This window comes from Varroa jacobsoni, unplaced genomic scaffold (assembly GCF_002532875.2).
Source record: "Varroa jacobsoni isolate VJ856 unplaced genomic scaffold, vjacob_1.0 scaffold_547, whole genome shotgun sequence".
Classification (NCBI taxonomy): Eukaryota; Metazoa; Arthropoda; class Arachnida; order Mesostigmata; family Varroidae; genus Varroa; species Varroa jacobsoni.
In genome coordinates this window covers 7288-31423 of record NW_019213449.1, presented here as the reverse complement: position 1 = coordinate 31423, position 24136 = coordinate 7288, and the positions used below count along the sequence as shown (strand labels likewise).

The 24136-nt window shown below is 38.8% G+C and overlaps 1 protein-coding gene and 1 long non-coding RNA gene across 11 annotated transcripts in view; one reads left to right on the top strand and one right to left on the bottom strand.

The window, feature by feature from the left end:
* The window catches only part of DPCoAC (dephosphocoenzyme A carrier), a 27949-nt gene extending 3845 nt beyond the window's left edge, over positions 1 to 24104 (bottom strand). The window contains exons 1-11 of one of the 10 annotated variants that reach the window (XR_015311466.1): positions 23759 to 24070; positions 15484 to 15786; positions 14342 to 14474; positions 13414 to 13481; positions 11826 to 11978; positions 11363 to 11584; positions 9729 to 9827; positions 8990 to 9210; positions 8138 to 8267; positions 7453 to 7536; positions 1958 to 2191 (exon numbers count right to left, since the gene is read on the bottom strand). Coding sequence is in view for 9 of the 10 variants with exons in the window: in XM_022834745.2 (XP_022690480.1) it covers positions 7361 to 7536; positions 8138 to 8267; positions 8990 to 9210; positions 9729 to 9827; positions 11363 to 11584; positions 11826 to 11978; positions 13414 to 13481; positions 14342 to 14474; positions 15484 to 15610 (1329 nt within the window). In the remaining variant the exon portion in view is untranslated. Of the gene's footprint in view, positions 1 to 1957; positions 2192 to 5085; positions 7537 to 8137; positions 8268 to 8989; positions 9211 to 9728; positions 9828 to 11362; positions 11585 to 11825; positions 11979 to 13413; positions 13482 to 14341; positions 14475 to 15483; positions 15787 to 18477; positions 18497 to 18540; positions 19071 to 21368; positions 21388 to 23224; positions 23479 to 23521; positions 23637 to 23705 lie in introns of those variants that run through there. The other 9 variants (XM_086968659.1, XM_022834745.2, XM_022834747.2 and 6 more) reach the window with 9 other exon arrangements.
* LOC111261336 (uncharacterized) lies at positions 2203 to 5375 on the top strand. Its single transcript, XR_002680915.2, has 2 exons — positions 2203 to 4538; positions 4826 to 5375. It is a non-coding gene; the product is annotated as an uncharacterized LOC111261336 (long non-coding RNA).
* Positions 24105 to 24136: the final 32 nt, after the last annotated feature.

The window sequence follows — 24136 nt, the reverse complement described above, 5'->3', positions numbered from 1 at the left end:
GTTTACAAGGGTCCATTCCAGAACCATTTCCCCTCCTCTGTCAGAATCCCTAGAACTTCAGATTTCCGTCGCCGCATTATGATTTTGTCCTATGAGAACCTTTTTTCTGGTTTTTTGTTTGACTTTGATCGATCATCCGCCGCTGATTACCGTCATTCTTTTAGATTTTTGAGGTTGTCTTCGTCTTCTATACCTTCTGGTTTTTCCTGCATAGCCCTTTCCGCACCTTAACGACTTCTTTGTACTTAAGACATGTCATAAAAACAGCTGTACGTCCTTACACGTTATATTCGTGCCAGCTGTGCATTATATCGCCAATTGTTTAACTTCTTCGTATTTGTAGGTTAGTTTCTCTATTACTCTGTCGTGCTTGCATTCTCATGCAGTATGATCGAGTTTTTTAAGTAGAACAGTTTCAATGTAGGAAGCGAAACTTGCTCTTATGATCGAAAGTTGGAGCCATTAATCTGAAGTTTCCTGTACGCAAGGAGCTTTTTGGCAGCAGTGCATAGTACAGTAAGAAAGCAGTACAAGCAGTCGTTTTTGCCTACGCATGGATTTTTCGTTTGGATTTTCGTATCGTCGGGCAGTGTTAGTGCTTACCGTAACTCTTTTTCTATTTACTTAGCGCCTGTGAAGAAACTGACATCATAAATGACTACCGTAGAGAGGAGGCCAGCAATGTCACACACAAATTTGTTCCCTTTGTGATGAATTCTACAAATGTTTCTGTCTCCGGGTATTATTTCCGCTATTCCGATAACAATGCCGTCGTTCCTGGACTCCGTAACCTAGAGCATCGTGACGTTAATCTCATACTGGCGTCACAATGAACCCAGTCTTTGTTATTTCAAAACGTAGTTACTCTCGACATCTCGGCACAAGAATCACTTGGCCGGCATCATGCTTCAACGAAGCGTTCTAACGATAATCCTTCAAACTACTTGCAAATGTGAAAAGCCAAGGGTTACCGTATAACTTCTACTTTTGGAGGACATCAAAAAGCCTCCTGGCGGACTTCCCAAGTACCGTCAAGATACCTGGTCGTTGGCTGGTATACGATGGTGCATTGCATTGACTACGTCGGCAGCATCGTGCGAAAAATGGTAGTTTTCCTGGCCGTGAGTTTTGTCACAGGTAGGACTGAGAAGTATTGTGGAGCGAGCTTTTTCGATAAAGCGTGTCTCCTGTATGCCTCAAAAGGCCTTTGCATTTTCTAGCTACTACTACCGGCACTTCTTAAAACGTCTTAACATTACTGAGATTATTTTCGATTACCTGCGCTTCCCTCTGAGCTCCGAAATGAGTTTTCTACCCAAATGGCTATTGTAGCCAGTGCATACGAGGCGTTCGAACGGAAGGACTGGATAAAACAAGCGTCCCCTATGATTTTTTAGCTTAGAATTATTTTACAAGAGAGGTTCTATTTGGCTACGAAGCTCCTTTGGTAGTGCAATCAGTTATAACTGTATATCGCTATCTCTTCTTTGTACGTTCCTACTTGTAGTTTTCTTTTTGCATCTACTTCCGCCAGCCAGCAAGGTACTGCTACTAGTTACATCATTCCGGCCTTAATTGATACTTATGTGTTATTGTATTGTTCTCTCAGATTTTTCTATTTTTCTCCTTCTAGAGGAACAGCAACGGTTACAAAAAATCAGCTTCCTGAACGCGGGAATTTTATAGAAAAGCGCTCTCTAAACTAATACACTAATTCTTCGACTCTAATTTTATTTTTGCGGTGTCCCCTGAGAGTATGGCAACTTGATTAAACGTTAAGCTCACGATTCTTGCATAAATTGGAGTGACACTTGATTACTTATATAAGCTACCAAGTACAGTAACTTTAAAACTTCGTAGCTTAAGTTTTTCACGCTCAATGTTTTACGCAGAAAAACCGAGCAAGATACAAAAGGTATCGGGAAGGAAAAGGAAGACAACAGAGCAAATTACTGACCCATTAGTCAGCAATGCTAGCGCCCTCTAGCAGGACATTCTCACGTGCGCGACGCTATTTCATAGGAGGTTAATAAAGTGGCCAATTAATCTGCAGTCGTCTTTCAGCCACTACCCCAGCATTCCCTTGTGGAAAAGCTTAGCACTAAGGTTGACGGATTCAACCGTCGAACAGGTTGAGCCGTAACTGACGAAAGATGCCCATTCGTAGCCTCTCACGGGAACTGCAAGTAGCCTGTAAGTAGAGAAGCATTGAGAGACACAAAGTAGTTCGTTACGGGAAACAAATATATTCGGTCACCTTAGTGGTACAAGTCATTAATTCTTTCAAACCTCATTTTCAGATACTAGCCATTTTCTCTAATTAAACTGGATATCCTTTTAAGTTGATATAAAATTGCTGCACTTCTTCCTGCCAGTATGCACTACATCGGGCCTCTGATGTATTAGTTTGAGCTAGTGTCTATATATCCAGTATGCTACACTGTATAAAGTTGTGTTTGTTTTGTTCCTTAGTTTTACGTTGGCCCTGGCCGTGATCACTAACGCTGAGTAATATATTGTGATTGCTTTGTAAATAAACTTACCTTCCATCGCAACCAAAATTGCATAGGATTGGCCCCTAAATGGAGCTTTGTCGCTTTTTGGTTGTGACGCTGTTCTCAGTATTTTATGTAAAGTTTGCTACAACGCCTCACACCTCAATATTTGGGTATGGAAATCACTTCAGTGTCTATCAACTATAGTGACACTACCCTCACATGTTCTCCGATGCTGGAAAAACCTTTATGACTTCAGGAGGACTTATTTTTGTTTGATTTGAATATTTTCTTATGTCAACTCTTAGCCTGTTTTGTTCTCTCAGTTATGCCGTAATCTTCGTTATGTACTCGTAAATGGCCTCGAAGATTCCTTAAAGACATGTCAAATCTCGTACGCCAAGGAACGACATAGCAGTGCGCTTTGATATACAGCGGATTTCTTTGGATTATTCGGCTCGCAACAATTACAGAGTGACCTGGTTGTAAATCCACGCAACTACCATTTAGTACATACACTTTACTGCATAAGTGAACAACGGCGAATAGAAATACTATCCATTCGTTCGCCAGCAAAGCGTGGAACACAACACGCGGAGGTGCTACCTACGCTGGTTCTCATGGCAGTCACTTTGGGTTGTATATTAAGAGCTGTTGTGGCCATAAGAGGGATTGTAATTAAGAATATTTGGGCAACTCGTGGAACATTCAGTATTAGATATTGTTTCAATCGTTGTTTCCGGTTATCAAAATCATTCCGGTTCATTAAAATCAACCTAGGCGTTGCGAATCAATCACATTGCAGCAGTGTTCTATTTCATCAGTCAAATAATTTAGTTTTGAGATGCATTGGTTTAATCGGCATTAGAAGATGTGAAGATCACTAATAACAAATTTATCTACGATGTCTGATACATGATCTTTTTATTTATGATTGGTTAATTCCCCAAGGTCATACATGCGGTCCTTTATTGTCAATTAAATATATCTATTTATCGAAACTCCGAGGTGCACCACTGCACACTTAGGAAGATCTTCAATCTAATTCGACTGTCCATCTATCGATTTAGTGCAGTTTGTACTTTTCGACAGTCTTCCGTCCTAAACACATACATCTTTGTATTATCAGCATATATTATAGCTCTTATATCATGATCTAGGTAACTGGATTCACTTGTATACAGACAGGATGTAGGTAAGAGACCTTATGATAGTGCCTTGCATCCAACCGCACATCTCTCTTTAATAGTATGATATGCAGAAATAACTTGGTAAAACATCCAACAATCTCTTGTAGCTAGGTCTTGAACGCAGAACGAACGGTGTCAAACGACTGGCAAGTACCGCTCATTTGCTTCTAGCACTCCCGAAATTGAAAACGCTAGATGGTCGAAAACGGTGTGCGAATTGTTTCTCTAAGTGAGGTCTGGCTCATAGCCGTTCTTGTAGATGATTGCGCCGTGACGTTTTCCACCATTCTGCATTGCACTGAAGTTGGCAGTCTTAGCCGTTCCAAATGAACGGCTTTAAATTTGAAAAAAAAGAAAATGCTTTAGATAAGCATATACCCTTCTGTCCTTTAGGGAAGGATTAATGTTGGTCGTTAGCTGTGTGAGTTAGATCCGGCCTGCGTATCGATCCCAGTGTACCTTTACTTGGATTGTGTCTCGGTCACTGGAAGATGAAGTGCACAAAAAAACTTTCCCGAGTCGCTTTGTCAAGAAGCATTTGACGATATATGATTAAGCCACAGTGTTCACTATGGTTTTATCCTATACCAAGTTCATTTTTCGACAGTAGATCATTAGCGTCATTCCGTTCAGTCGGCAGCGCTGTGCCCAGAAGCAATTTCCACAAGTGAAATAGCGAGTAGTTACATAACAGGTAGAGATCTTAGGGTAGACAACTACCGGTCATGTTCAGTCACTTGCAAAGCAAGCACTGAAAAAGCTCGTCTACAAACAAGTGCTCTTTAAACGTGTTATTTAAATGAACTGGCCCGTAATCTTCTCGCTATCACTAGCTGTCGCAAACAACCACGAGGTAGCTATACGTTTCCCTACATAAGTTTAAAGCAGTAAATTCGTAAATATCAACCTTTTTATGCTGTCTGCTATTGTACTTTTATTACGTGAGTAGCATTATTTCGAAATGTATTTACTCATAATTACTCTTGAGTAAAGACACTGAGTGTAGGAGAGGATCAGCGACAAAACTGTATAATTCTAGATAACAATAAATAGCTCTAGATAAAAAATCTGAAGTGAATAAATCTATGTAATAAGACAAATGAGACAAAATAATATGCATACTGCTTTGTTGTGAAACAGGGCTGAAACCAGCAGGGCATAGGCTTGAAATCTACGAATGCAATGGATCTGGAGCAAGCTAAGCGATGTACATTATTTGTAGTAGTCTTTCAGGGTTTGCTGCAGGGAAAGTTAGCAAGATACGAATGTCCTCTACAGCTTTTTTACGCGTTACCGAGTTTTGGCATAATTATCTTACTACCCTATAACGGGCTGATAATACACAACGACAGATTGTAATGTTAACAGTAGTTCTATGAGTAAAATAAAAACAACGATAATTTATTCCGTCGTTTTTATTTGATTTACTCTTCGTCACGTTTTTTAATAAAAACTAAATACTATATACGAACGTTATTTTTGAAGCACTATAGCATAACGATACAAATCCACACGGTGGAACATTCCGTTTCCAACGAGTCCAATGAAGAATTACTGTTTTACAAAGTCTTGCCTCAATAACCACTATTCTACAGGTAATTTTTTATATATGTGATATACACAAATTCTAATGCTTAGAATCAAACACTACAGCGCAATCTCAAATCTAGTTCCAGCCATACTAATAAAAGTATCTTCTAAATTAATAATATTTAGATATAGGTTTGTATATTAATCTGATTAAACTGATCTGGTCCGATTTAATCTGTATTTTATGGATTTAATCTGTAAAATATGGGCAAAAAACTATATATTGGAAAAATATTGCACCTGATTATAGCAAGCCCGTTCAGATCGATAAATTCATACGCTATTAATAAACAAACAGTATGGACGGTAGATTTAAATATGCATAACACCATTTACTCTGATTGCACTCGCTGCTAATCACAGCTGACTGACTTGCATCCGCAGTTGAAACTATCGCACAGTTGCAAAAAATACGCCGATTTTGTTATTGAACCATCAAGCGTTGCCGTCAATAGCCGGGTCATTAAGGCCAACAAAACCGTGCTGTGAAAACGCTAACTCTAAGGACCGACAGGATCCACTTAGTGCACATTTCAACATAGCGTCTTCCCGCAAATCCCCACCGTCGGAGATTATTTTTTCGTGCAGCAAGGAACTAATAAGCATATACCCACAATTCCAGACATAGGCCCCATTTTACGCTGCGCTTCAACGACGCTGGTGAGCAGAAATTATTGAAAAAAAAAATATATCAGTGGATCCAACATTTGTATACGATTGCCTATCATTAATTAATATATAATACTCGAATGATCATGCTTCTACTCCTTTTTTGTCTTCTATTTGGATTCGGCGAAGTAATCACGTGTGCGTCAGTGTTTGTACGTGTGTATTGTCAATAACAGCAAACGTATACAGGTGTTTGATCGGATAAACTGCGACCATTTTTAAACTGTCCTTGGATTCGTCTGCTATATGCACAAACGCCAAAAATAGCAGTTCTCGAGAAGGCGAAACACTCTCTTCGATCCGTTATGTAACAACAACCAGTTACCACTTGTCAAAAGGTCGACACGTTAGCTATTAGAATGCCTAACAACTAACAACGACAAACTATCGAATTAGTAAAGAGCGCCTATTCGCTATATGTCGAAAAGTCATATGTAGTCTCTTTTGGGTGTTTTAGTTTGCCCGGTAAATTTGAAATACCGATTAACAGATTACCGGGTCTCGGTGACCAGAAGGTAAGTTGCTTTTGTCTTCATAAACTTTGTAATGGCTACATTCGCCACGCACTAAAATCATTGACTTTCTCTTTGAAAAACAGCGGAACGAATTTGGTCTCACGGTGAACGGTCGTTAGACTTTAACAGAGATACGTGGCAGCGTTGGGAGGTCAATGAGGTCATTCCCGAAGACGAGAAGTCGAGCGAATCCGTAGGCCGTGTACATTTACATCTTGTAACAGTCTTTAATGATTTCGATCTCTATTATAAGTTTCCGTAATATCTGTATCGGTCTATCTAAACGACGATATCATAGTAATTCTGGTTAGAAGACGGGCACAGTTGGTTGAGCTGTTTATGCTGCCTAGCTATCTCACTCTCATTAGTGGTTTGATAACCGCAACGTACTACTACAGCTTTGCTTTGGTGGTTGAAATGAGCTATATCGTCAATACATTGCGTCACAATCAATATGCGACGAGTTTCTGTAATACGTCTTTTACATGAAGAGATATAAATTTCCTTTCATGCGCGTTTTACAAAAAAAAAAAAAAAAGCTGTGGCTTCAGGAAAACTTACTACTAATTATAGTAAGGCAACTAAACACACTATATGGGCATGTGCTATTTTTAAAACAGATGCTGCTTGGAAATCAGCAACGGAATTTACTAGAAGATTACAAAGCTCCAGAGCTATATAATGTTAAAGGCACGGCCGCCATATCTGAACTGGCCGTTAATTGCTGCCAAAAACTTAACGAAGAGTGACTGAAATATCTGCTACTATTAAAAACTCATTTAACAAAGCTGGTCATGATGCTGTAGAAGCGGATTAATTATATCTGCTTCTTTAATTATAAGACCTACTTTATAGTCTGGTCGATTTATGTGATCCCATTGACGTAAACAAATGACGTTAATCAAAGGTAATGTGAACCAAGGAAATTTCTAGTAACATCATAGACCATAAATGAGGTGCCGACTGCGATTGGTCCTTTAATCCAATTCATACTCAGCCCTTTAAAAAGTCCTCGACGCAGGCCTTCGTGCTTCCAAATATGTAGAATAGTTCCACGTATTGTTCTATAATTTTTCCCTGGAATTATCGTTTACTATATATTAGTATGTCAGCTATCTGTAAAAACAGATAAATATCACTACTGCTAGATAATCAAAATATGAATAGCCATACTTGTTGCCGGTCTTTCCTCAAAGCTTCATCCTTTAAAAGGACCACCATATGTCTGTGTTTATTTGTCTAATAGGCTATTTGTGCATTGGAAATCACATTATTTAAAAACTTATTATTATATATATATAAAACATGTATAATATATCTTATATATAATCTTATCTAATAAGATTATAAATGCCATAGTATAATGGAGAAAAAGATATGTTGCCCCAAGAATTCAAGGGAGAGCCAAAAACGACTTTCAATGTTTCAGTACTATAATCCTTATAAAAAAAATACGAATACACCGAAGATGAAAAACAAGTTCATTTTTTGCACAAAACTTCTTCATCTTTCTTTTTTCTTTTTTTACAAAACCAATTTATCAGCTTAGGACTAAATATAGGGAAATACTTGCAATGACCCTTGGTATAATTTGTTATCAAAGTATGGGGGCATATGACCTCTTAGCTGTTGTATTAGTCAACGTTATCTACTCGTATAAACTCATACAAACCCTTACCAGTCAATCTCGACGTTTGCATTCGCCTACGTACAATGTCCAAAGGATAGGAACAGCTCTGTCCAATCAAACCAGCAATGGCCCCGCAAGCTAGCCGTTCCATTGGATGCAGCTCGCCAGGGACGCTAACCTGGTAAAATGCAGATAATCGTTACATTATCTATTCCTATTGGTACGTACGTACAGCACGTAAAAGTGCTGGGGATGCCGTCATTTTGAACTCAAACAATGCGTCCAGTTGTTCTGTTTCTAGACGATAAGACCGCTAGCATCGTGTCATACACTTCAAAGTCTCTGTCGACGTTTACATGCTTTTAAATCAGATTAAAACCCTAATGTGAAGGTACAGTATTGGTACAGTCATGGTCCACTTATCGCAGCATTCAAGCAGAATCTAAGTCAATTTGTTTGATTATATATAAGTCACATTTGATTCGTACCATTAGCTTTGCTCATGCCGAAGGTCGTAAATTAAGCTGCTTTATATAATAGTATAAGTGCCCAATTTATTTCCCATATATGAAATCCGTCATAGGGTTACTTGTTCTAGAGTGACTATTCGTTCTTACGAAGTGTAAAGCATATGGAAGTATACTCGCAATTGCGCAAAAGTGTGTGGCAAGACGATTAACATCACAAATACGGCATTTGGTATCTGTCGAAATACCTCCGAAAAAAGCGTCATTATTTCATCATTACACATGTCATAATGAACTGACCGTATAGACAAAATCAGTATCTTTCACTCTAAAGAGTTTAAGGTTAGAAGTCACTAATGGTGTTACTTCAGCTTCATGTGCACTTCAGCTCACCTGACATTGATTATATATTCTGCTTGAGTGATGAAATTACCTTTTCCGTTGTTTCTGTAGCACGTGAGTTCGCATTCCTGCTTTCTACTAGCCTGCCTCTTGACTCACATTGCTTTTTTAAGTCCAACCGGTGATGTTTTAACCATTCATAAGTAAAGAAACTGGCTCCTGCGTAAGGTACCACGCCAAGTAAGGAGGGTACAAAACCCCTGTAGAGCGCTTGCGGCCCCTCATGGTGCCAAATTTTTAGGAAAACTTCTCCTAAAAGTTCACCAAGAAAGTTAAGAATTACGCTAAAATCACGCCTCTGCCTTCAGAAATATATCCTGTTATTTAAAAGTGGCCTGTTAAAATAAACCTTTTGTGACGTGCGAATAATCAAGAATGAAACTTAATGGGATTAATTAAAGTACTTACTGTAAGCGTTTACTAATCGGCAACAAATTTCGCTCTGATATCAAACAGAGCTCATGTGTTGTGCGATGCGTGCACTTGTTAGCGACTGTCTAATCTGATGTATTTATGAATTCGAAGAATTAAATAAAAATAACCGTATTAGTGGACCCATTTATAAATTATACATAATGTATTGCCCACATTACTTAGATTCGCCTCTTATGCCGCTTTCAGTAATGATAGCCTTCTCTCTGCGAAAAGCCGGCCCCTCTCCCTGCCCTGGCTGTAATATAGGAATCCCTTTATCACAGCTGCCATGCAGTTCGATCGTCCTGAAAAGCTTGCCCAATGGTTTTTCGTACAAATCATCCTCAAAGACTTACCAAGGTTTTTGTACATTTCGCATCGAGAGACAGCCATTCGAGCTCGAGCCAAATCAAGCGGATAAGTTAGCGATGACGCAGTGACCCCCGCTAAACTCCCTGCAACCATCATTTGGCAGCATGGAAACATCAAAAAAATCTAAACTTTACATTTACATCACAATTAAGCAAGGTTATCTTAGAGTATACTAATAGATATTTGCATTCATCAATAGGCCACGCAAGAGGACTATTTACCCAGTTATCAACACAAGTTTTATAGAAACTTGTTTGCAGAAAAAAAGCATCCGGAAGTTATGCTGACTAACTCACTAAAGAAAGGTAGATGCCTTACAATAAAACTTGTTGCACCAGTATAGGTTCCATGTACGAATGTTAATAAGGAACGTTTATCATTAATTAACCGTAAACAATTGGCAAAGTCTAGATTTTTCTAGAAGCTTCATGCGATAAAAAATCCACCAGAGCAACTCTGCTCATAGCATGCAGTCATAACACTTACAAGGAAAAGCAAAAATTGCGTAAGGCAATATGAAAATAACCCGAAAACTGCCTATGCAAGATAATAGATAGTCTTTAAGCAAAATTGTAGTTAGCGTTCAAATGACTCTTCAATGTTAATTCTCTTCAAATTAAACTATATAGCAATTTCGTTAAGTTTTTTCTTTCCTATCTTGTGGCAACAATATTATAAGCTGATCATCTCCGTCAGGTGATGAAATAGAATTCGTTAGGTACCTAACATTTCCACGGATCGGCAAAGGCTACCCTGATGTATTACAGTAATTAAAATTTTTCAAAGTTGCATTCGGGTTCACTTTCTTTTTCACTAAAAATGGCCATCCCTCGAACGTACAGACGCAAAACAGACCTGCACACGTATAGTTCTTTTCATTGTTATAATGAAGTTACTGGAGCGGAGATATCGGGGTGTTCAAGCACCGTTCCTTAAAAGAAACATCAGCACTGAAAATTTCCATTTAAAATCTCAAGAGATGAACCATGTCTGAAACAGCCAAAAACTGCTATAATCACAAAAAAGTGTCAAATCCTAGTAAGCAAGCTAGCGCCGATGCTCACTTTAAATCATCAGCTGATCCTATCGACAAACAGATCTTTGAATCTGTTAAAGCATGAAGCGATCGATATTTTGTGTGGCTTGCTACTGTCACCACAGTAGGGAAACCGGTAATTTTTTTAACTAAAGGCTTCGCCATCGCTTTGGAAAAACGACCTCCTATGAAAAGGGCAAGGGTGCCTGGAATGTATGCTTAATTTAGGTCGTCTATTTTGCCAATGGCGGGAGGAAAATAGGCCTTCACTATGTTGACTTCCTATTTTTTTTTGAAAGCCGGGTGGCCTAGGCTCTACGTTCAAAATGCCTAAATATATATTTTAGTCTTTTTTTCTCAAGGACTTTTTTGTGGTGCCTGTTTTTGAAAGCTAGTCATCGACGACAGTGAAAATGTTCAGTCTGCAGAAGCTAAAATTAAGCCTCATGGCGCCGTTTGTAGCATTGTAAATAGCGATCTGCTGGACGATCGGCTACGCATGGGCATTTAACCTCTGGAGGGCCATAGTACTTAACTGAGGGCCGGGGAATAAGCCATTGATAAATTGAATTGTTAACTAACCTGCGACAAAGCCCATAAAGGGTCGTTTTCTTCGCTCCTCTCGAGTCTCCACTCGCAACGTTTTCTTCCACTGCTCATGAGCTGTGTACTGTAACGCGGCGTAAGGGATGACCCGAGCCATTGTGGCTGTATTACCTCTCCACCATGACGACAGCCCATCCTTACGATAGCTCTCGCCGAGGAAATGGAAAGCTTTTGGCAGTGAATAGGGAATATGACGGACTGAAATGAGGTAAAATGGAGTTATGGAAACTGAATTTAGGTAGGCTAAATGCTAAAGGGGGAGGACTTTTTGTGAAGCCTAAAAAATTAACTAACCTGCTTCACACAAACATTGCTCTGGCGATGAACAGACGGTCGAAATCGGTCGATGGGACAATCAGAAACTGCCCAGCAGTAGACTTTATTACTCTAGGTATTTTATGTTTAAATACTTTATGTTAATGTAAGATCATAGACTTACTTTGGAAGTTAATTTTGGTTCGATCAAGTGGAGCTATGACAGTCTTTGCGATGGCACCAGCAAATGCTCCGGCACAAAGGGAACTTGCAATGGGGAACCGTTCAGCGATTGATAATCGAGGCTCTCCACTTGATTCTAAACGATCATCCACACCTGTCAGAAAGATTGATTTAGATCTTCTAGTAATATACATAGAGTTCGCACAAATGTTTCATATTTACGATGTTTATTTCTTTGGGTTGAGAGATTGCTAGATCGCTACCTATTAGAATTACAGCGACCATACTTATGATTAAAAACTGAGCATAATTTCAACACACGTATGTCTCTGACCACCTAAAATTGAACCCAGCGTACCCTTACACTTTAGCCTACCTTAAATTACACTCACGATCTGAACAACACAGCATTCAACGCGATGAAGCTAGCTTATACAATCTTCACCCATCCCTACGTACATAAGTGCACGGAGCCATCTCAAAAATCCTTAAATTGACCCTATAAGCGGAATATTTCTCTGGATGTTTCGTGCATCTTAATGCAGTCTTCTAATACGACGTTACCACCATGTTACTGCTATCTACTAACATTTTCCTTGACTACCGTCCCGGCTAATGAGTACTGTGATCAGCATCTTCCTAAAAATTTCGTTCAACAAACACTAACTTGCAATATCGTTATTTAGATTGAAATCGATTTTGAACCGCGATTCCACAATTCGCAAGCTACAATGGCAGGCTCTGGAGGGAACAACAGCGGTCGCTTTGCTCGTGCAAGCAGGATTAGATTAAAATGAAGAAATGATGCACGTAATGTATAATTATTCTCTCGTAAATTTCCTTATATACTATATACCCGAGATCGTTTTAGCGCAAATTTAACTAATAATTGATTGTGCGTGATTTCGTTTTTAACGCTAACGGTTTTTGTGTTGGAAAAACTTCATCTGAGTAAGCTGAAGGCGAAAAAGAGAAACTTTGTACGTCTCCAGTTAGTGGTAGGACGTCATTCTTCACGTGATGGTTATGGACATGGATGGTTAAGCTCGTACTGCCATGTTCCCTCAATGATTTTTTTCAATGAAAGCCTTATTCCTCCTGTTGATCCATAATCTCTGCAAAGAGGAAGAATTTTCTGTAGGTCCTGAGCACAGCGCTTGATGCTCATTACGCGGGTCCGTTCGATAGAATGAGCACTGATTTCGGCACCAGTGATCACAACTTACCGTTTCCAGGTGGAAATACTTCGAAATATTACATCATGGTCTAATGTTTAATTTAGCACCCAGCCAAGTTTATTGCTTCGTCGTTTTCCAGCGAATCAGCACCCAATATAACGCAATCCGTACATAATGAATTGGTAACACTTTAACCTCCTTAGACTGTTTTCAAAACGAATGCACGAATCCTGCCCACACTTGTTTCATTCGTCGAGTATGATGGCACCTTTTTACCTTAGGTTTTTTACCGTTTACGTTATGGGTGATTATTTTTTTTTATATAAACCTATATTATGGGCACAATTATCAAGTGCGGGTAATGATCGATCTACTTCGAAAGGCGAATTTCTTCGTTTTACCGAACCTTACTTTTATTAATTTGCGTTAACGCGTTGACAAATCGTGTCGTTGTCCCATTTTCGACACCAGCGCTCGTGCTGAAATAAAAAGAGCGAGGTATTCACATAAGCTACGGTTTTTATATTTTTCGTTTTAACATACATGTGTAAGTTCATGCCTGCTAAGTATGACGAGGGAAAGAACATGAATCTACCGGCATTTTATATTAATCGTAGCTGCTTACTGTTCTGCACGAGTAGAGCCGGTTAGCCTTGTTTGCTACAGTTTATCTAGACTAAAAAAGAAAAACTGTTGCAATACAGTAGACCTAACTCATGTGTTGACGATAATTAGGGATAGCCCCAGTCATATACATAGTCTTCAGCAAACCCGAATAGGAATAGACTGAAATAACTTGAAAAACTCTCATTTTCAACCAATTAACCAATTGTCTCAAAATGTTCGTCTGTGGGTGGTCATGAAGAACGACCCATATATTCTGTGTTGATTGCAAACTACTACGAATAATCAATGTGTTGCATAGAATGATGCCTATAGGGCGGCCTATCGACACTATGTGGGAACGTCTCCTTATTGAAAACGCCTCTTAGTGTTCTCATTACATGTTTTACTCGACACTTCCTTCTAAAGCTCTGTTTCCAAATGAAGCAGGATAGCAAAATATTTTCCATAACCTCTTCAATCTGATACGCTCAAAATGGAACTACAACTGGCTCATTGTTGTCGATGGACAACTCAATAGGGGCACGAGACCTTTACTAACGTGATTTAGCAGAACTAGCACCATGAACGATAATCTATCTTGCTCTTCGTTCGCTGATCGCTGCGAACGCTTTATCTCATCTATAGAAGACGGATGTCCGACGATGGACACAAGCCAATCATATGCCCGCAATCTCGTACTATCCTAAACAAATCTTTGACGAAACTCACCTACCTGGCTACCTGAAGCATAACTCGTTGCTGTGTTTCTGATGTATTGCCCTGACCGTTTGCCGCATCTCGTACGTCGTCTACGAATGAATTTACCGGCTGATTGGCGATACGTAATGACTGCCGTTGATTCTGGTCTACATACATACATACATACGTACCGTACGAATGAAACCGAATTTCAAGAATTGCTCTACCCAGAATTGTGTCTAATAGTTTTCGACATATTTTGCCGGTTGTTGTTACGCAATACACAACTTGTCGCCAAAGCGTAAATGATAAACACTGCACGAGCATAGCCACTTGGTCAGTTGATTAATTAAAAACAATTACGTGTATTACGAGCTGGAGGTGTAGTAAATAATAAAGCCATAACCATATTAATATTTATTACGGGATCTTGTTGGTCAGGTAAAGAAACCTAATTACAGCAGTTTTACATTACCTATTATTTTCACTTGAGTATGTACATCTTGCGTCATATATGACGTACAATTTATCCATGCCCTTATGTCCATAAGGGCATGGATAAATTTGTTAGAAAAAAAATCCATGACCAACCAATTGGAGGGCTTTAATTGGTTGGTCATGGACCACACACTATTGTCCTACACCGGAAAAAAAATACATTTAGTGTTTTTTCTATATCACTAGTAACAAAACTAAGTTCAGCTACAAAGCTCAATACTCACGCACAGAAGAACAATTTTCAACAGGACAAACAACTTGATACATTTCAAGAACTATGAATAAAGCCATAATAAAGCATCTATAATGCGTGTGTTGAAACACTGCGCTGCGGTTGTTTAATTTAGGAAAAAATGGGCAGTAGATTTCATCTACATTTTGCTTGCTACATTTGCTTGATTTGCTTGCCAACCGCCGAGCTTGGGTTCGTTAAAATTAAATGCTATATGTCGAAAGAAGATAATTGTACTCCACAGGAGGCATACACAATCAAAAAATGAGCGAAGGGCATTAAAAGAAAACTCGCAATCCTTTTAAATTGTTGTTTACAACAGCGTACCTGTTGGAATAAAAGAACTTACGTATAATTGATTTCCGACAATCTAGATTTCAAGCAAGACTTACAATGCATTCTTAAGTTCCTTTATATGGTGGCAAGAGTTATTGTCTACGTAGTACCTGTAACGAGAGATTGAGCGCAGATGACGGAAGGAAGAGGTGTGAGCACGGGAAAATGTGGCGGCTCAATGGGTTCAAACGCTAACGGACAGCAACTATTTGCTTCTGCGGACGACGCAGTTCGCATCACCGTTCGATAGTGACTAGTCGCCTCAATTACCGCAGACTGCAGTAGAAGGAAACAAACTTTCGCTCGGACTTGAATTTTGAACGTATCATAAAGAGCACGTCTTTCGTAACCGAAGCTATTCGCGTATATTTATCCTCAAAGAAGAACGAGTTCAGTTGATTTTCTTCCTTCGCCTGAAATAAATCAGGAATAATATATTTAAGAGAATTACAAATTCATTAGCCTGTTTGACTTTTTTTTTAATTTCAACCACACAAGTAAAAGCTATTTTTTTTTGCCTTTTACCTCACCACTGTCCGTTGGGATGTGTACACCGTTTGGAAACGTTGTCCCTCTTCCGTAAGCAAAACAAGCTGTCTCATATAATAGGCTATATGTGTCGTAATTTTCCGTAATGTATGGTACTTTATATTAAGCGCAAGTTCCAAGGAGGAGCTTCCGGATGAAAAACGTGCTATTCGTTTTTCTCCAAAGCTAAAAATCTGATTAATCAGTGCAGGGCACTTTTACCGTGTACAGAATTTTTAAACCGAGAAAACTGCTCCGAGTCGTTTGTTGAATTCAAGGGTAGCATTTTGGGTCTAAAGAACGTGTCCCATTATGGTCGGCTAACTGAGGCCGATAAAGGCTCCAAAATGGCTCGTTAATTGGCCCAGAAGATACTCGTCGATTGGCATCGTAGACTAAGCATACTGCACAACGAAACAGCTGTCAACAACATCTCACCCGGCACTGAGAAAAGTGCAGATTTGTTATTCTACCTAAAATTGCATGTGCGATAAAAATACCTGTAATGAAAACCGGTGTGTCTATGTCAACGGGAAACAGAGGAAGGAATAAGGAACTTCGGAGGACACGACAAGCGCCAAGCCGGATCTTTTCTCAAAGAACGGACATGATCTGGGTTTGGCGAGCTGCAAGTATCTTTTTACACTGAAAGATATTCGAGAAGTACAGGACGATCAACAAGGGTCTCTACAAGCCCAGTTGCATCTACTACGAAAAGCACCCGATAGACGAAGCAAAGTCATTTTTCTTCACGATAACAGTGTCAGGCCGCACATAAACAACTGTGTGAAAGCTGCTCTGCAAGAGTCTGAGTCAGAGATTCATTCGCATCCACGATATTCTCCAGACCTCGCTCCGACGAATGATCATTTTTTCCGATCGACGGCAAAAAAAAATTGTGACCATGCACTTAACAATGAAAAGGGTCTCACAGCCTGACGGTACGAGTTCTCCAACGTTACACCTAAATATTTCTCGCGAGGAAGGATAGATAAATTTATTGGCAGATTGAGCATATGGGTGAACCGCTTCTTTTGTCAAAAGCGACCTACCCGTTGTTATGTTTCAAAATAATGGATTAAACTTTATACTGTATGACTTTGTTAATTAAGAATGGCTGAATCAAGCAGTTATAACTTCTACCAAACACTATAGACAAAGAGCATCTCATTGATATTTATTACACTTCTTTAACTTACCATTAACTACTACCTTTTATTCTCCTTCTATTTAAACAGGTATAAAATGAAGACTCAAGCTGTCAAGAGATTGCTGCTCTATATGTAAAAACAGGATTCTTTATTGGGTTCAGTGTCTTGCAAAATATATTAAATAAGCTACAGCGAGGCCGAGCAGGGTCAAAGTACTCAAACGATTACGTTCTTCTAGAGACGGTTTACTAAATGTTCTAGTCGAAGTAAAAAGCTCTGCATGATATCAGATTTTGCACTCCGAGTCTTTCGGTTCCAGTATTCGGATGCCATTGTGGAAGATCACATAAGCCTAGCGTGGTCATAGAAACACAGACATGAAGCCCGAAAAGCAGCTGAGTTAGATGCTTCTAAGGCATACGGCTTCTTCATTCTGATATTAAAACAAATGGTCCGGGCACTATGGGAAGACATTCTATAGAGCACTAGTTGTATCTGATGGAAGTCTTTTAGAACTAGTCGTGCCCGCAGAGAGGTAGGCTAGTTGTTATATATCTCACAGCCCTTGAAGTTGTTTCAGGATTCATTCACTATCTGGTGGGTCTTTCAACCCGGTAAAGGAAGAACCCTGTACGGCTCTTCGGGTCCAGATTAGTATGTTATCGCTTGATTAATGTCAACTCTAGACAAACTATAGGACAAATCCTGAATAATCCCAACCGAAAATAACAATAACTCTCTGTGCTATATGTCCACTACATATTGTTTTAAGTTTATGAGCACCATAAATAAATGGTTCAGTTGTTTTAAAAAAAATGCTTTGACTATTATGTCTGAAACCGCCATTAGGCATTACATGAAAGAGAAATTGCTTTAAAAAGATAAATAACTGTATTTGAAAACGGCTGTTCGATTATTTTTGCTATTCGGCTGGGTATTCAACTGTAATTTTAATCACCAAAACATGAGACTCAAGCTACTGTCAAATTAACTTCTGCGTAAGAGCTATTTTTTTTTTACAAGATCAATGTATAAATTTCAGCTTTCCTAGCTTCATTTTAGATACTCATTATTACGATAGTATTAGGTGCACGTAAGTGTTTTCCAGTGCAATATCTATTAAAAAAGACATGGCCAGCAGTGAACACCTAATATCTTCAACAACTCAGAAGACTAGGTATTTAGTTTACATGTAAACTTTGTTGTGCGTTTTTCACAGATGTAGTCTAATGGATTCACCGCGGCGTGCGAATACCAGACAATTATGGAAGCAAACACAGATGCAAAGAAAGCATAATTAATTGAACTGAAATCGAGGTGATTGACATGCTCCTGCTTTCTCATGTTCTGGGAAACAACACAAATAATTGCTAAAAACGTATATTATGACGGAGTAAGGAAAGGCATATGTCTACATAAACTGACACAGTATAGCAAAGTAAGGCACCAAGGTTAGCATATGTCGGCACTAAAGCCAGGGGTCCCTACATCGAGTCCCGTCCACGACACGAGAAAGTTTTTTTGTGTTTTCCGTCCAACACTTGCCACTAGGCATTACTTCAGATGGGCGGCTCCAGAAAAAAATCAAGTGTGTCTACGCTCGGCTTCGAACCGAGATCAGTACATCACGAGATTCACCAGGCAAGTAGTTGCCTGTAAGCAGCTGCACTATCACCGCACTTTCTTTGCCTGCACAAAAAAGCTACTTACGCATGCATGGAATATTGGTGTACCTTACTTTCGAAAGTACATCTAAGGCAAAGAAAATCAATAAGAAACGTGCATGCTTTTCAACTTCTATAACTTGAACGCAGACGCTACAGTTTACGAGGAATCAACAAACAAACACTTGGTATGTTCCTCTGACGAATACGTTTGCATCTTGACTATGATTTGCTAATGACTAGCCTTCAAATTATCATCCACGCGCTCGTGCTGAATCAGCTGAGGGTGAAAGTGTCTCCATGCGAGAAAAAATCGCCTAAACGATTGATTCACAATGACATTGGTATCAAAAACAAGACAAAGAGTGCTTATTTTTCGGTTATCATTTAAACCATTGTTGAATGACGCAGCATAGTCGTTGTCTTTAATGAATATACTTATTATACTAAAATATACTAAAAGTTCATTGGGATTAACAAAATCTTAATATATACCGGCTCCAGAACCATAATGCTCACAAGGCAATGTTTTAGCTATATTTCGCAACGTTGGAAAATGCTTTTGCGACAAAGATTCACGTACAGTTGTTGTCATGAATGAGCAATGTTGGCTACGCATTAAAACACGAAAAACTAGATATAGACTAAAAATCAATTATACCACAGAATATGTATGGTTACTCAGGTACAGACGAAGTTCAACAATGTATTTGGTTGCATTCCACGAATAGGTCTATAGAAATTGATAGTACATGTTGATATCGCTTTTTGATTCCCAAGGCATGTCGAATAATAATATGCGTTTTGATATATTCTCTGTTACTACTTTAATGTAAGGCGGTTTTAGCTATTTCAGCTTATGCTACGTTCTCCTCTTTTGAAGTGTTTAGACTAGGAACTTGCAGCTGAGGTCAGTTTATTTACGATACTTCTGTAACTTAGTTTAAGAATTATCACACCAAAAATGCGCCTGCACGCACTACGATGCGAGACGAAGAAGTCTGCTCTTGCATAGGCAAGTTCAGACAGGTCACGGTGTGTCATCGATATGGCTCAATGTAATTATAGCATATTAGGGGACAAAGAATGAAAGGAACAAATCATAAAATAGTAAAAGCAGTTGGGGTATTCTACTTTTAGAAGTAAAACGATTTTCTCTAATGAGCACTATCTAAATGCACGAAAATTTCGCGTGCCACAGTATACAACAGGCCACTAATCAGCACACAACGGTTAAACTAATTACCGTACGGAGTGAAATAAATTGCTGACATTATTTCTATTATATATACACTTAATATATACATTGTTCGCAATTTAGTTCTTCGACAGTCGCTTAAACTCGACATATAGTTATCTTAATAAAACTTACTTATATTTTCTTGCATGCCCAAGGCTGGTGGACGTGCTGTGACCCAATTCAATTAAGATTACTAAGCTAAGACGGTATAAGTACTACTTGTTTTAAGGGTATTAAGATACGTTTAGGCTTATGTAAAGATACATCCGTTATCCTGCAAGGACATGCAGACTTTTTTTATTAGTCTTATTTAACGAATATTCTTATTATTACGTCTTAATTAAATCATATAGCCTAATCATGCGGCAGCTTAGGGTCTTGCTGAGTTAGCCTACTTAAGCAATGCTTAACCGCTGTACCACACGGTGTCGTATCAAATCTGTCCATAGAAATATAACCTTTAACATCTAAGTAATCATGCTTTGTAACTCAATTGCCAAATTTCTGAGCTTAGGTTTCAGATTAATGTGTTAATCCAGTGAAGTTTATTTCTTGACAGTAAACGTCGGTGGACAAAATAGGGAAGCTCGCCGTATAATACATTTAAGGAATTGAAAAACAGTTACTAGAACAAGCGTTTAATACGTTAAAAAAGAAAATACTACGTTACATTAGAGCTTATTAAAACTTGTGTTCTTTTTTTTAATAAGACACGTTACGTTACGAACTTTTCCTACGGTCCTTTCTTGCGAAAAAAAAAGTCAATAAATAAATTTATTCACGTCTGTATATCATGCCGGGCTCCAGTACGCATTAATTCAATGTATTCATTTTCATCTCAAATAAAGCTTTATTTTATTAGATGTTGCTCTCACTTTCAAAGTAGACCAATTACTGTTAGTCAAGAACTTCACTGATATTTTGCACCAGTTGTCGATACTATTAGTATATAATAAGATCTTAAGGATCAATGCTCTAACCATAAATTACAACCATATTCGCCATCTAAAAAAATGAGAGAGATTCAGAGCTTTCGCTACATACAAATTCAAACGATTCTGACGATGATATGAATAGATAACTATTATTTCATCATCGGAGATGGTATCGGCGAAGCCTTAATAGCATAGCTTTTAGTGTCTCGTCTAGAATTCCTAATTTTTGTTCCCTAAAAATGATGATCGATTCCTCTCTGAATAGTTAAGTCGACGTTGTCGCCTATGATATAGCGCTTATTCTTTCTTTTTTTCATTGTACTCCGCTCGTTGTAGGAGCAACAAAAAAATACGCCTTAGCCATCAGAGAGCTACCATGTTGCGTGCCGCTCGTCTTTTTTTTTCTTGCCGCCATCACAACAATTACAGTCATTATCATTACTAAGGAATATAGGCATTATTTCTTCGCGGACTTACCTAGAAATTTGTCCTTTTTTCTCTCGGGCCATTTACAACCAGCTAAGCGGGCAGAGAGAAAACGAACACGATGAAACGAGACATGTTTAATCATTCGACAGTATCGTGGAGATGCTTGCCGTTCCGGCGCACCGCGCTTAGAATTGCATACTACATAAAGTAAAAGATCTCTAAAGATGGGTTGGATATGCTCAAATTACTAAACATTTAAACTGACTCAATAAACGTCAGATGATACTACTTTATGTAGCTAATGCCTAGCTTATCCTGATAGAAGATAAATAACCAAATAGGACAATGCATTAAAGTCGCATGAATTTGCGAAAATTGTGCAGAGCAATTTATTGAATGCATTGTCTTTCAAACAGATAACTAGGTTAACGATAAATTTCTGCGGCGCGTCTCTGGTCAGTACGTGCTCAAAAATAATTTAACTCCTTTCGAAATAGCGCCATTCCTAACATCGCCGAAGCGAGTATTTAGAACAATTTTCGAACACCGTCCAAGCTCGTTTCTGTTTCTGCAAAATTTGTCCTTCCATTAGACTGTTAAATAAATAAAAATGAAATTGTAAAATAAGAAAAATATCGGCATCGTTTTCTCTTTCTGTTCATTTTTGTACACATCTTGATCTTAAGTCTCGTCATGACAAACATGTACGTAGGCGAGATTCAGCATTATACGCACATCCACAAAAACACGAGTAGACATCGACACAGAGATATCTAAAAAAAAAAAGCGTCAGTAGAGGTAATCTTTCTCCTACTAGAGGAAAAAAGACGCCAGTCATTGGGTCTGTACGTGCGTGAGTCTGTGCGTCTAAGAGAGTCTGGGTTTCGCTGGTCGAGACCAGCTTCGAAGCTGTCCTTCGACCTTGATACTGCCACTACAATGAAAACAATTACTTGCTTCTGTGTCGCTAGCTAACGCTGTGAAGCGAACGCTGCGACTAGCGTCATCGCTGTCTGTAGCTGTTTTCGCTGTCACAAGCTCGGCAGACCGGCATCCGGGTAACTTGCTACGCGCGGTCCCCAGTAGCGGTTACCGCCCAAAAAACCGAACCCAAATGTATATATATATATCTACGCTAGGGTCTTGAAGTAGTAGCTGAATGCCGTTATCTGGTGAAGGCTTCAATGCGACGTCATTAACTAAGGTCACAGGGATGCGTTAAAGCATTTTTGTCATTTTCGTTATCTGCTTCTGCGACTGTTTTTAGTGCAATCCTACATAAAAGCTATTGAAACATAAGCAAGCTCATTCGTAAAAGTAGATACATAAATTTATATAGCAAACAGTAAATTCATCTTCTTAATTAAGAACTAATCGTCAGTAATTTGTATTCCACGACTTTGACCTAGCTGATTATTCTTAATGCTATTGTACACAATCCAAGCCACTTCAAGCATTGTCTAAATCTGTTAAATTAAGTTAGCGCCGTAATGTCAAGTAGGTGACTGGATAAGTTTTCTTTTATTATCCTACTATCATGGCCGAGAACTTTCCATTGAAATCTTGCCTATTGGATGTACCTTTAGAAGGACAAAAAATGCAGTTCGATCAACAAGAAGGCCACTGAGTCATTCATTCTTATCCCTATTCACAAGAAGCTACAAAATACACCGACCAATTGGAAACAACTTAGACTAAAAAAATATATGCATCAGTACGCCCATTTCTTCCGGCGTCCTTTCAAACAGATCCGATCATATTTCGTCACAGTTCGAAAATCCAGTGACTAAACAATTTTCTTATTACAACTAAATTCATTAATTATTATTCAAGAATATTATCAAGCATTGGTAATATTCATGAATAATAATTAATGTAATAATGTATAATAATGTATAACCAACCTGTAAAAAGCGCGAAGAAATAATCCTAAGGCCCCTTCTTTTATATAGCTCGTCTAGCCGTTTCGTATTTTATTTATGCACACAAGTACTACAATGACTCACATGTTGCTCTAATTAAATCTAGAAATATTGAACCCAATTCGCATTGCCGTTAAACGATCGACTGCAAAAATTGTAACTAAAAAACTATTTAGACTCTCAGCCTTTGCAGACAAGGGTCTAGTCGGAAGATGCTGGACGGACTGTTTTGTTCTTAACAACTCTTCTGTCAACAACCATTAATCTATTATACTTTGCCTTGCGAAATTTAACGAAGCAGACAGTTGTGCAAAGCGGGCAAACCATCGAGCAGCACCGTAAGCCGACTGGACAACCGAAAACCTCTACTCAGCAGTACATGATTGCCACCAATAGACTGCCACAATCTGCAGAATCGTCTGCCTGCAGAGGGAAGCAAAATCCAAAAATGAGTTCTACCTACCAAGAAGTATATTGTACCACAAGAAGAGGTCCGCTGGTTTAACTGACACTTACTACAATGAAATCTGTAGTAGTTGATAAAATTGTTTTTGACCATCCAATCATATAAATTCATCATGCACGGCTATTCCTCAGAAATGCAATCCGCTACATATTCGCCTAGTGTTCACGCATATGGACCAATATACTAGACACTTAATGCACGACACGGCAGTTCTCTGGTTCACGAAATGAGTGCACACTCTCCCTTCATCAAAACAACAACAACGACACCACCACAGCCATTATCATAATAAAAATAACACCGCACCAAAGCAGTGCCAGTGCACTCTTATACCACAGACCACTAAACAAATACATAACAAATACGACGACGGCTGTCTATCCAAACATGCTCTTCGTTTGTTGCCTAGTATTTGTGTTGCGCTTCAT